Source organism: Protopterus annectens, chromosome 3.part1, assembly GCF_019279795.1.
Source record: "Protopterus annectens isolate FY-2018-M chromosome 3.part1, PAN1.0, whole genome shotgun sequence".
Taxonomy (NCBI): Eukaryota; Metazoa; Chordata; order Ceratodontiformes; family Protopteridae; genus Protopterus; species Protopterus annectens.
Genome location: NC_056732.1, coordinates 356,082,518 through 356,096,785, shown reverse-complemented (window position 1 = coordinate 356,096,785; position 14,268 = coordinate 356,082,518). Strand labels below are relative to the sequence as shown.

The following is a 14,268-nucleotide window of genomic DNA, read 5'->3' as shown; positions in this document are numbered from 1 at the left end:
TACAATGTATGCTGTTCATAGGTTGGTTCATAGGTTGGTACTAGGCTATCAGCCCTAGGGCCTATACAAGCCTAGCCATAACAATTCCCTGGCTATTTCTTCCCATGCTATTTACTTCCCTGGACCCCTGTCTAGCAGGGCAACTGGCGTGATCCCCGGGGTGAATTTCCTTTCTCCCATCCAATCGTCAAGGTTCCTTTTGAAGAGGACCAAAGAGGCACTCTGCTTGACATGTATGGGCAATCTATTCCAGAGTCTGGGGAGTCTCTTGGTCAGGAACCTATCCCTCCAGCATGTTTTGTTTATTGTGATGACAAGGTTTAGATCCTTGGAGCGTGTGGCTCTGAGGGATTGGGATTTCTTTAAGTGTAGCATGTCCAACAGCTCTGGGTTTGACATGGCCTTGTATGTTAAGCAAAGATCGCCTCTGAGTAGACGATATGTGACAAGAGTATAGCTGGAGTTTTTTAAGGCGGTCAGCGTAGGGCATCTGCTTTAGGCCTGTGATTCTTTTAGTGAGGTATTTCTGTGGCCTTTCCAGTTGTTGTAGATGTCTTGAGAGGTACATACCAAACGGGGCATTGTATTCTATAATGGGTCTAATGATTTGTAGATCTGTAGATTTTGCTCATTTACTGTTATTTCTTGTTGGCGCTTTTCTACATAACCTCTACTGAAAATGGACACTGCATAATCAGAACATCCTCGCTAACAAACAAAAGCAAAGAAATAAAAATAATCAGATAAATGAATACATAGCTCAATAAACAATCAAGCAAGCATTCAAACAGGCAGACAAATAAACAGACCAATAAATGAACAGACAAACAGTAGTACAAAAGAACAAACAGTGCAAAATTATTAGATGAGCAAAAAGAAGGGAAAGAACTCTCCGCCGTCTGCAATTACTGGGTAATAACTTCTTCAGGAGGACTACTAATGTAACCGCTAAGCTGATATATTTCCCTGTTATGTAATATCATCATTACCTGCACCCTACAGGATTTGTACAGTTCTACTGTGATACCTTGAAAAACGCAGCCTAGTGCTTTAGGGGGCTGGAAATGTACAATGCTTGAATTGCAGAATGAGCTGCATGTATTGTGGGACTGCAGGTACAAGACCTTTTTTTTAAATAGGCCGATCAGGTGACACAAAAGACATGCAACATGTGAGATGGTATTGTATATAAGTTAGAAATCATAACTTTTGTCTGTGGTCATATGCTGTTGTAGAAATGTTATACCAGCAGTAGGTGCAAGTTCATTGAAATGACAAATCCAGTACAACATCAGGTTCCCTGTATTTTCAGTTCCTCAAAGATTCAGGAACTATGCACTGAAATCAAATGACCATTGGAAAGAACTCCATATTTTGGTTACATTTGTATAATAACTTTCCAGATATGCTTCTAAATGTCCCATTATTAATACAACCTGACTTTTAACAGGATCTTCTTTACAAGAGTCCTGCTACCTTGCAACGCTTATGATGATTCATCCATTTCAATGGCATGGTCAGATAGCTTTCTATGTGGACCTGTCATCTCAACACCTGAAGCACTGAAGGCTAATACTCATTTGAGCAAACAAAACACTGCAAATGTTGCCAGCTTTTAACACTGTTTCTTGGAACACACAAAAAAGCCAGCAATCTAGTTTCACACACAAACAAATGGCTGGTTTACATTAGCCTTAAAAATGTTAACTGTAGCCATTGTGTTAAATTTCGAGGTCCTATTTTAAAACTGTTTCTCAGACAACTGCAGTTGGTCTTGTAGCAATAATATCACATTTATCATGTGGTGATGTGTGAGTCATCATGACTTTTCAAGCCTCTGCTTTAGTGTGCTGAACCTGCAGGAAGTGAATTGGCACGAACAGTGCTTTTGTTGCCACTGGAATTACGACTTACCTGAAGCTGCATGTTAGTCTGAGTGAGCTCTTCCGCTTTCTTTTCAAGTGACATCACCCACACTTTCCTCTTCTGTCTGCAACGTGTGGCAGCTGCTCTGTTCCGTTCCAGAAATTTCCGCCGCCTTTCATCAGGGTCTTCATCCACCACCCTCCTTCGACGACCACCTGCAGGCTGTGGCGACTGTAATGTTTGAGTGGGTTGCATCTGCTGTGCTGCTGGTGAAACCTTGAAAGGAAAACATGAATCAGCACAACAACGCATTGTGAAGGAAGTGTAACACAAATTCACATAAGTAATAGACTGTGGACAGATAGTCGTGAGTTGCGGCACTTTTTCCAGTGTGATGACTTAATCACATTTAGGCTATGTCATCAGTGATGAACTACCTTTCTGATTTCATTGCTACATTGGCGGTGACAATTTATTTCTTACTAATAAACCCACAATATATACAAATTCGGCAAACACGACTTCCAGACTTGTGTAAGACGCAACATATTTTAATTGTACAGTGTTAATATACACACAAAAAATAGCAAAGAAAGAAAATAAAAAGCTGGGTGGCACGGAATCTCCTCAGAACAGCAATACCACATACTTAAAATTATTTCTTCCTATATATATATATATATATATATATATATATATATATATATATATATCTGTATATATACATATACCGAGAGAGAGAGATTGAGAGAGATGTAGTTGAAAAAGAGGGAAACAGAGGAAAAAAAGTATGAAAGAAAGAAGACACACTAAAATGTTGATGCATAGCAGTTGTAGATTTTCCTGCCACTACTCTGGCTGTTCTGTAAAACAAATATTAATACAAAAAACTTATGCCGAGAGCTAAAGAAAACAAAAATATACCCTTGTAGTAAGCAGCTAAGGAAAACACAAACAGAGGCAGATAAAAAGAGAAAATAAATTAGCACAATTCCCAGCCATTAGGGTTTATTTTGGCAAAACTTGTTGCATGAGGGGCAAACGAGATCAGAAGGTCAATCGTTCAATGCCTGCTAGCTTACTGCTAAGCATAGTCTTGGGTCAAGAGAATCCTTCACTCACTCTCTCCCTCTCCCACGAGATGCATCACAATTTGGGTCTTTCAGATTTTTGTTTAGTAAGCATGGCCTTTAGTATATTTCATTCCAAGATGTCATTCCAGTCTAGGGATGCACATTTCTCACATGAATGGTCATAGAAATGCACATAAAGGCTGAATCATTTCTTTATATGGTAATGTATGCTTGGTGTTTAAATGGTAATACCTAGGAACAGTTTTATTTGTGCTAGAGAATTCTGCACCTAACATAAACCAAACAAGGTGCTACACCTTGCTCATAGCGCACTCCTGCTGTTATTCTGCTGACTCAGTATCAGAAAGGTTTATTTCAAGCTATTTAATAAGAGTGACTAGAATTACAGTACATGTATGGCTAAAAGACAAATCCATGTTGTTCTAACACATAAGATAGAAACAGGTGGATTTTAAGTTAAATGTAGATAATTTACTTCCTATATAAATTTAAAGCAGGTACAGTCAAAGTTTAATACAAGGTTAAAGCAGTTTGCATAAGGAGGTACAGGGAGTATATTATGAACATGCAATATATTCATGTCACATCAGAATGGCTCATGTTATATTTATTTACGACATGTAAACTCTCGATGTAAGTGTCAAAGCCCAGTACAAATTCTGGTGGACACATGGGCATATATGGATTACTACACATGCATAAGCCTGACATATTCCAGTTATGAAGAGAAATAATTATATAGAATTATAAGTGAAGTAACAGAACCAGAGAGAAATCATACAATTTTAGCAAATTCAGTTATGTGTACACATAAGCTTTGTAATACGTGTTTGCATGTTACCAATATCAAATGAGTGCTAGCTAATGCTATTACTGTCTAGATTCAGTTTATTTAACATAGGTTGATTAAATGAACTTCTAAAATTTTGAAATCCAATGATTTGATGCACATTGATATTTGAGACTGACCTTATGTAATTCTGACATGTCACTGAAGCAAATCTAGTACTATACACTCCCCACCAGACACACACGCATGCAGACACACACACACACACACACACACACACACACACACACACACACACACACACACACACACACACACACACACACACACACAGATCTATTTATCTATCTATATGGGTATATTATATTCCATCTAAGAATATTTTCATCTGTACCCAAACATCTAAAATTTAATCCAAAACACATTTAATCAAATCAGATTTCATCTAAATACAAAACTCATCCCCTGCATCCAATAAGACTCCGCAACAAATTTGCCATGAATTCAATACCCATTTTATTTCCACCATTCAAAAGTTAACCAAAGACTCATCGCCAGACTCAATTCCAAACTCACAATATTCCACTAATTCCCGACTTATTAATAACAGATCCTTTTCCTTAGACAACTCAACTAGTACTCCCTCGTCTCCCTCATTTAATATTCAGCCTGTACCCACCTCTTTCATACTCAAACTCCTAAACAAACTGAAACCCTGCTCCCTTTCCGCAGATAATCTTCCCCCAGAATAGCTACAACTAGCAGCAAGTTCTATCACATATCCAGTCAGCATACTTATAATCACTCTGTGCCAGAATGCTATGTCTCCCAGTTGTAGAAAAAATCTGTTATTACACCATTACACAAAGGGGGAAATTCTAATGATCTCACAAACTTCTGTGCTATTTCTCTACTTTCTCCTTTATCAAAAATCTTAGAAAAATGTGTTCATACACAATTACTTAAACACCTCTCTGAGAATGCTCTGTTTGCCCCCACCCAGCATGTATTCCATCCAGGACATAGCACCATCACAGGTCTGCTCGCATTTACTGATGCTACTCACAAAGCCTTGGATGCTGGCCATCCTACCTCAGAAATTTTACTGGACCTACGGTTTTCAACACAGTATCCCATACTAAACTACTAAACCAACTATCAAAACTAGGATGCTCCACTAATGAACTCAGCTGGTTTACTTCCTCCCTTAACAACAGGAAACAATCAGTCAGATGGCATAATGTACAATCTGACTATCAAGCTAACAGCATAGGAGTCTCACAAGGATCCATATTAGGGCCACTACTCTTTAATACCTTCATCAACGACCTGCACAAAGCTACCCAACTAGGTAAACTCATCCAAATATGCCGATGATTCCACAATAATATCCACCTCTAACAATTTCTTAGACCTCCTTACAGTTACACAAAATGCTTTCACATCAATTGAATCCTGGCTAAATAATGCACAGCTCCTGTTAAACCCCCAAAATCTAAACTGTTACTATTCTCTGCACAGCTCCTGTTAAACCCCCCAAAATCTAAACTGTTACTATTCTCTGCACAGCTCCTGTTAAACCCCCCAAAATCTAAACTGTTACTATTCTCTGCATAGCTCCTGTTAAACCCCCAAAATCTAAACTGTTACTATTCTCTGCACAGCTCCTGTTAAACCCCCAAAATCTAAACTGTTACTATTCTCTGCACAGCTCCTGTTAAACCCCCAAAATCTAAACTATTACTATTCTCTGCACAGCTCCTGTTAAACCCCCAAAATCTAAACTGTTACTATTCTCTGCACAGCTCCTGTTAAACCCCCAAAATCTAAACTGTTACTATTCTCTGCACAGCTCCTGTTAAACCCCCAAAATCTAAACTGTTACTATTCTCTGCACAGCTCCTGTTAAACCCCCAAAATCTAAACTGTTACTATTCTCTGCACAGCTCCTGTGAAACCCCCAAAATCTAAACTGTTACTATTCTCTGCACAGCTCCTATTAAACCCCCAAAATCTAAACTGTTACTATTCTATGCACAGCTCCTGTTAAACCCCCAAAATCTAAACTGTTACTATTCTCTGCACAGCTCCTGTTAAACCCCCAAAATCTAAACTGTTACTATTCTCTGCACAGCTCCTGTTAAACCCCCAAAATCTAAACTGTTACTATTCTCTGCACAGCTCCTGTTAAACCCCCAAAATCTAAACTGTTACTATTCTCTTCAAAACCAGCAGACAATAGATGACAAACTTATTTTTGAGCCACACATTCTCAATGCAATAAAGAAAACACACTTTAAATTAGGCAAACGTTATCATCATAAACTTTACCTGGACAACCATACCAAAACAAAACTTGCCAGTACCTTACTCATCCCTTTCCTCCTATATGCTAGTGCCATTTTTACTAACCTCCACTCAACACTTAGCAATAAACTAGAATCTTGTGATTTTAAAATAGTTAAATTTGCCTCAGGAAAGTCCTACCACACACACCATCGCCATGCTATTAGACAACTGAACTGGCTCGAGTTTTCCCACCGTGTCCAATATATCCAACTAACGTTAGCCCACAAACTAATTTTCAAACCCAACTCTTGCTCTGCTCTCTGCTCCATCTTACAAATGTATACTCCTCTGAGAACACTAAGATACTCAAGCAAACAGCTGTTAACAGTAACCAAACCCAACAAAAGAACTGGAGAATGTCTGTACTCCCATAGCATTGCTAAACATTGGAATGCATTACCCTCACAAATAACTCAAAATGATAGCATACAAACCTTTAAATCAGCACTAAAATCGCACTACCTAAACAATCCTTCCTGCCTCTGTCAAACAAGCCCCCTTAAAGCTGTCCCTCAACTAATTCCTATTATAGGTTCATAGGTTCATACTAGGCTATCTGCCCTAGGGCATTTATAAGCCTAGCCAGAGTGTGTATGGCTTTCGTCACCCATATTAAATTAATTTTGCTATGCCCTTTTTCAAGGTTAGTATACTGTGCCTCTGTCTAACAGTGACACAGAAGTGATACCCGGGGTAAACCTACGATCTCCCATCCACTCATCAAGATTCCTCTTGAAGAGAGTCAATGAGGGACTCTGCCTAACCTTGACTGGGATTTTATTCCAGAGTGAAGGAAGCCTCAGGGTTATGAATCTGTCCCTCCAGCATGTCCTATTTATTTCAGTGCTGAGGTTCAAGTCCCTCGAGCGTTGCTCGATGGGATTTGGATTTTCTGAGGTGCAGCATGTCCATTAATTCCGGGTTGGACATGGCTTTATACGTCAGGCACAGATCGCCTCTGAGCAGGCGGTATGCCACTGAGTAGAGCTGGAGTTTCTTTAACCGGGCAGCATACGGCATCTGTTTGAGCCCCTTGATCCTCTTGGTGAGGTACTTTTGGGGTCTTTCCAGTTGCTGCAGGTGTCTGGTAAGGTACATTCCAAAAGGGGCATTGCACTCAATTATGGGCCTGATGAGGGATGAGTAAAGAGGCACGATGACCTCCCCTGATCTAGATGTGAATCCCTTCATGATTAGGTGGGCTATATAAAATGTTTTTCTAACCACTTTGGCCACGTGGTTGTCAAATGAGAGATTGCTATCAACTTGGGTCCCAGGTCCCTAATTACTTCTTCTGGTACTTAATGGATTACCATCTATGTGGTAATTTGTGGGCACTTTGTTTTTGTCAAAGGGGATGACTATACACTTTTTGGCGTTTAGCTTGAGGCCATGGCTCTGGCACCAGTTGTCTGTTTCTATGAGGCCCTTTTGGAGAATGCTTGTGTCGGCTGGAGAGTCTATTATGGCGCCCAGTTTGCAGTCATCTGCGAACTTGGTCAGCCACAGTCCTTCCATGTTGGCCTGTACCTCCAAGAAATATATACCGAACAAGAGAGATCCCAGGACTGAGCCTTGTGGGACGCCACTTGTAACTGGTTTGGAGTCTGACATGGCTCCAGCTATTCTAACCATGTGGGTTCTGTCCTTGAGCCAGTTTGCAACCCATCTAGTGACATAGGGGTTTACATTTAAGCTGGTGAGCTTATCTATAATGCCCAAGTGGGGTATTGTATCAAAGGCTTTTGCGAGGTCCAGGTAGGCTGTGTGGACCACCTTCCCCTTGTCAATGGCCTTGGTGACTGTTTCAAAGAAATCGACCAGGTTCAAGAGGCAGGATCTTCCCTTAACAAAGCCGAACTGGGTAGGATCCAGTGTCTGCAGGTCCCCAATATCTTTACTTATAAGGTCCATGATGATCCTTTCCATAGCTTTGCAGACCAAGCTAGTGAGACTTATGGGGCGATAGTTTCCAGGATCCGTTGAGGCACCACCTTTGTGGAGAGGGACCACTGTTGCTGTACGCCACTCTTTGGGTACATATCCTGTAGTAAGGCTGAGATTGAACAGTAGTTTTAGGTTTGGGTTTAGCTCTTCTTGGAGTTCATGTAGGGCGCAGCCGGGACACCGTCTGGTCCCATTGATGCTGTGTTTCTTGCTTTGGAGAGGGCAGCTCTTACCAGAGCATCTGAGATGTCAGGGGGGCAGCACTCTGCTGGGATAGATATTAGCCCTTTTGCTGGGGGGGGGGAGAAGTTTGCGCTGAACCTGTCAGCTAGGATGTTGGCAATGTCTGTGGGTTTGGTGTATTTTTGTCATTTTGGACTAATTCTGAGCATATCTGGGAATTCCCACCCAGGTTCCTAACATAACTAAAGAAAGCCTTGTGATTATCCTTAGTGTCCTGTGCAATTTTTCTCTCGAAGCTGGCCTTAGACGATTTTATGAGTGCCCGTAGGTTTTTGCTAATACTGATCAGAGATGCCTTCCCTTTTTGGGATTTTGCTCTATCATGTAGTAGCGTCCTCCTTCTATTGTATAGTTTGTTTATGGCTGGGGTCCACCAGACAGGACATCTGCCTTTGGAGGATTGGGTCTTGGTTTTATTTGGGATTGCATGATCCATGCATTCCTGAAGGTGTTCATAGAATGCGTTTATAAAGGATTTTGCGGTCTGGGCCGTATTATCCACAGGCCCGGGGGCTTTGAAGGATTCCACCTTGGTTTTGAGGAGTGTGAAATTTGCTTTAGAGAAGTTTTTCACTGTGGTTTTCTGGGCATGGGGTGGGGTCGGGATGTGAATATCCAGTGAGATTAGTTTATGGTCTGACTTTACCAGTGAGGGATACACTTCTGGTCTGGAGCATAGAGTCCCCATGTTGGTGATGATCAGGTCCAGTATGTTTTCCCCTCTTGTGGGAGTGGTAACAAGTTGTTCCATAGCATTAGAGTTTATAAATTCTAGGAACCTTTGGGCTAGGGTGTTGGAGCTAGAGTAATGCTCCCAGTCTATGTTTGGGTAGTTGAAGTCACCCAATATAATGGTGTTTGGAGAGACCTTCATATTTTCCAGTGTTCTCAGGAAGGCCGAGTGGAGTTCCTGGGTTTGGGAGGGTGGTCTGTAGCAGGCTATAAACTGGAAGGCAGTTTTACCCACTGTTAGTTGCACATGGATAGTCTCTGATGCTTCGTGCTGTGCCACCAACCTGGAGGTGTGGGTATCTTTGACGAATATTTATACTCCCCCTCCTTTTGTGGTTCGGTCCAAGTTTTGGGGCCGAAAAGCATGGTATGAGGTATAACCTGGTAGTGCTGGGGTGCTCTCGAGAGCCTTGAACCAGGTTTCTGTTACTGTGCAGATATCGATGTTCTCCATGCTAAGGAGAGTTTTGAGTGCGTGCATCTTGAGGTTTAGACTTCTGGCATTGAGTAGCATTACTCTTAGTTTCTTATCCCTTGTGATACCTATGGAGGTGGGTTTGTCTTTTGAGCCTTGCCTAAAATAGGCACTATGGGGGTAGCAAGAGCCTTTGCCAATATCCGAAAGCCCAGGGGTGACAGGTGCAAGCCGTCCCTAGCGAAGCATCATGGCTTGTCGAGCATGTCATCCCAGGCTGACAGGCATTGGATCCCCTTTGAATGACACCAATACTTAAGCCAATTGTTGAAATTGATAATCTTGTCTTCATACTGTGGCATCATTCTTGGTGAGGGTAAGATGCTACTCAAGGTCAGGGTCATACCGGCCTGGGCTACATGCCCAGAGAGCTCCTCTATGTCTCTTTTCATGTAGTCCAGGGAGGTACGTCTCAGGTCATTTACACCTGCATGGACAATGACTGAGTCATATTTGTACTTGCCGTGGAGTGACCTGAGTGCTTGTGTTATGTGGCGGATCCTAGCGCCCGACAGGCAGCTCACCGTGACCTTCTCCTTGTTCAGCCTGGTGAGTGGGATGTCAGTGTGCCTGACGATAGAGTCACCTATTACAAGTGTATCAGGTGTGTTGTTTAGCCTTAAGGGCTGTGACTGTTCGGCACACTGGCTTTGTGAGCTATGTGTTGCACGTGTTTTGTTTTGGGGTAGCGGTTGCTTGGGTGTCTGCTTTGGAGGTCTCTGCTGCTTAGGCAGATTTTTATTTAGAGCCTCCATCACAGCAAGTCCTAAAATATTTCAGCCTTGTGTTCATTAAGCAGTTGTTCTCAGACTCACGCTACATATGGTACTATTGCATAACCTTGCAGTGCTGCACATGCAACTTCATACCAATGCAATGTAATGCTTAAAGATTATAAATGTAAACCATGTACTATGCTGTATTGCATATCTCTGCTAAGATTCATGTATCATTTATTAATGTGTTATGTTATGTTTGTGGCACTAAAAGATTAGTAATGTAACTTTGTATTGTACTGTATTGCATATCTCTGTTTTTATACACGTATCCTTGATTATTATGTTTTTACAATACCGTGTAATTCTTTGTAATTTACTGTGGAGCTATTTTCCCCGGGCCTCCACTGAAAATGGGTTTCTGACCCAATGGACTTTCCCGGTCAACAAATGTCAATAAATAATAAAACTTCTTATACACAAATATTCCTCCAAAAGTTTTTATTTTATTTTATTTTTTTACAGGTAGGATGTGAGCTGTTTCATTCCCCACCCCTTACTTAATATACTAATTCCATGGTTGCATAACCACAGACAACAGAAAACACCATCCACTGTGAATCATTGCTGATGTAAAAACTTGTAGATGGTTATAAGTAATACACAAATGGTGCATTAGAATAATTTGTCTTATAATTCATACCAACGTAACACTTTAACCACAGTGCTTACTGCACTTTTCTATAAAAAGCGATTACTCTAAATATCTTTTAGACTAAATGAGCTTCTGATGAAATATTTAGATATTTTGAATTTAGTCAAAATGAGTCTTACATCAGACATTCTAGGGGTAAAGTTTTGTGATTCTGGAGAGAAGGTAAGAACGTGGTTGAGATGGACATGGCCAGAAATAGTGACTTTTTGCATTACATATAAGTTTATTACTTCAATATATGCAGCTGGCACAGTGGATAGTGTTGTTCCATCAGAGCAAGAGGTTTCCCAGTCAAATTCTTCTAGAGGAGGAGTTTCTAGAGGAAAACTGTCCAGGCATATCTAAGGGTCACCTCCCAGTGTTTTCTCCTGTCTACCTGATGAATTTGGGCATCTTGGGGCAATGCAGCAATTGCCTCATGTACACAGACAATTCTCCCCTTCTACCACCCAACACTACAACCTGTGAGAGATGCACTTATATAGCCAAACTGGAAGCAAAGCTCTCTTCACCCAAGACTGGACTAGACAGTCAAGAGGAGAAGGTAAACACTTGCACCACACCACACTCATCACATAGTCCCTCAAAACCTACACCACCAAAACACACACAGCAACACAAAACATACACCTACATTCGCAGAGGCTCTCAATAAAAATCTGCTCAAGCAACAGAGACCTCCAAAGCAGAAACGCATGCAACCTCCACCCCCAAACACAACCCAAATGACACATAGCCCACAAACTCAGTGTGCCACTCAACCACAGCCCATAAGGCATAACAACATACCCAACACTCTAGTCATAGGTGACTCTATAGTCAGGCACACTGAAGTTCCACTCAACAGTCTAAACAAGGAGAAAGTTACTGTCAGCTGCCTGTTGGGTGCCGGGATCTGCCACATAATGCACGCACTCAGGTCACTCCACAACAAGTACAAATATGACTCTGTCATTGTCCATGTTGGTGTGAATGACCTGAGACGTACCTCCCTGGACTACATGAAAAGAGACATGGAGGAGCTCTCCGATCTTGTAGCCCAGGCAGGTATGACCCTAGCCCTGAGTAGCATCCTGCCATCACCCAGAATGATACCACAGTACAAGGACAAAATGATTGACTTCAACAATTGGCTAAGCTTCTGCTGTCATTCTTAGGAGATCCACTATCTGTCTCCTGGGATGACATGATCGACAGACCACAATGCTTTGCCAGAGATGGCCTGCACCTGTCGCCCTTGGGATTCCAGATAGTGGCTAAGTCTCTTGCCACTCCTTTAGTGCCCTTTTTAGGCAAGGTTCAAATGACAAATTCACCATCATAACAGGTACAAGCAAGCAAAATCTGAGGGTAATGCTACTCAGTGCTAGAAGTCTAAACCACAAAATGCATTCACTCGAGGCACTCCTTAAAATGGAGAACATCAACATCTGGTTAAAGGCTCCAGACAGCACCCCTGCATTACCAGGCTATAATTCGTACCACACCTTTTGGCCACCTAACCTGGGCAGAAACACTAATGGTGGAGGCGTGTCCATATTCATTAAGGATATCCACACCTCCAGGCTAGTTGCTCAGCATAATGCATCCGAGATTATCCAAGTGCAACTAACTCTGGGCAAGACTGCAATCCAAATTGTAACTTGCTACAGATCTCCCACCATGCCCCAGGATTCCCACTCCTCATTTCTTGATACACTGGAAAATATTAGGATGCAACCCAACACCCTAATAATGGGCGATTTCAACTACCCCACCATTAACTGGGAAAACTACTCATGTACCAACTCTTTTGCTCAACGTTTTCTGGAATTCCTAAATTTCAATGCCTTGGATTAACTTATCCACACCCTCACCAGGGGCAGCAATATCCTAGACCTGGTCATTACCAACATGGGTGACCGGTGTTCCACACCAGAGGTCAATTCCTTGTTGGTCAGATCCGACCACAAGCTAATCAGCCTAGACATCCACATCCCACACCCACCCTCCATTAGGGAAACCACCGTAAAAAATTTCTCCAAAGCCAACTTCATGCTTCTTAAGACAGCAGTGGCAAACTATACGACACCCATGCAGACGGACAATAGAGGTATGACTCCTGAATCATACACAAATGCACTTTATAAGCTCTTACACGAGTGCATGGATCGTGCTATCCCTAACGGAACCAAGATGCTATCCTCCAAAAAAGGAAGCTAATCTGGTGGTCCCCTGCCATAAACAAACTCTACAACAGAAGAAAGAAACTGTTGCAAAAAAGAGTAAAATCCTGAACTCCCTGGTCAGCCTAAGTAAGAAGCTGAGATCCCACATAAAATCCTCCAAAGCTAGTTATGAAAACAAAATCGCCACTTATTCTAAAGAGAACCACAAAGCATTCTATAGCTATGTCAAGAATCTTAAAGGCAACACTCAGATCTGCTCTGAGTTACAGCACAATGGCACTAAATATACAGAACCAATTGATATTGCCAACATCCTCACAGATAGGTTCAGTGCTAACTTTAACCCCCCCTCACCCCTAAAGGGCCCATCTCTATACTGGAAGAATGCAAAGTTCCTGTAATCACGACTGCACAGGTAAAAAACACACTCTCCAAAGCCAAGAACACAGCATCCATGGGACCTGACAACATCCCAGGCTGCGTTTTACATGGACTACAGAATGAACTGGCACCCCACCTAAGCACCATGTTCAGTCATAGCCTCACCTCAGGCTTTGTGCCCACTGAATGGTGCCCAGTGACAGTTATCCCACTCCACAAAGGAGGAGCCACCAGAGACCCCAGGAACTATCGCCCCATTAGCCTAACGAGCCTGGTCTGCAAGGCCATGGAACGTATCATCATGGAACTTATAAACAAAGACATTGGTAATCTCCAAACTCTGGATCCCACCCAGTTCGGGTTTGTAAAAGGCAGATCATGTCTCCTAAACCTGACTGACTTCAATGAAGCAGTCACCAAAGCTGTAGATGAGGGTAAGGTGGTTCACACAGCCTATCTAGATCTCGCTAAGGCTTTTGACACCATCCTCCACTCTGGAATTTTAGATAAACTCACTAAACTAGGTATAAATCCCTATGTCACAAGATGGATTGCCAACTGGCTCACTGACAGAACCCACACTGTGAAAGTAGCAGACTCCAAATCTGACTTCAGACCAGTGACAAGTGCAGTACCACAAGGTTCAGTCCTGGGTCCTCTCCTGTTTGGTATCTACTTTTCTGAAGTACAGGCTAACACAGAAGGTCTTTGGCTAACAAAGTTCGCAGATGACTGCAAACTAGGAGCCATAAATGAAACTCCTAATGATGTGGACATCCTATAAAAGGGCCT

General features: G+C 42.0%; 1 protein-coding gene across 3 annotated transcripts in view; it reads right to left on the bottom strand.

Moving 5' to 3' along the window:
• CREB5 (cAMP responsive element binding protein 5) overlaps positions 1 to 14,268 on the bottom strand; it is a 1,721,100-nt gene that overhangs the window by 49,886 nt on the left and 1,656,946 nt on the right. For all 3 annotated transcript variants that reach the window (XM_044066812.1, XM_044066813.1, XM_044066816.1), the window contains one exon: positions 1,915 to 2,142. In XM_044066812.1, the coding sequence (XP_043922747.1) occupies positions 1,915 to 2,142 (228 nt within the window). The remainder of the gene's footprint in view (positions 1 to 1,914; positions 2,143 to 14,268) is intronic.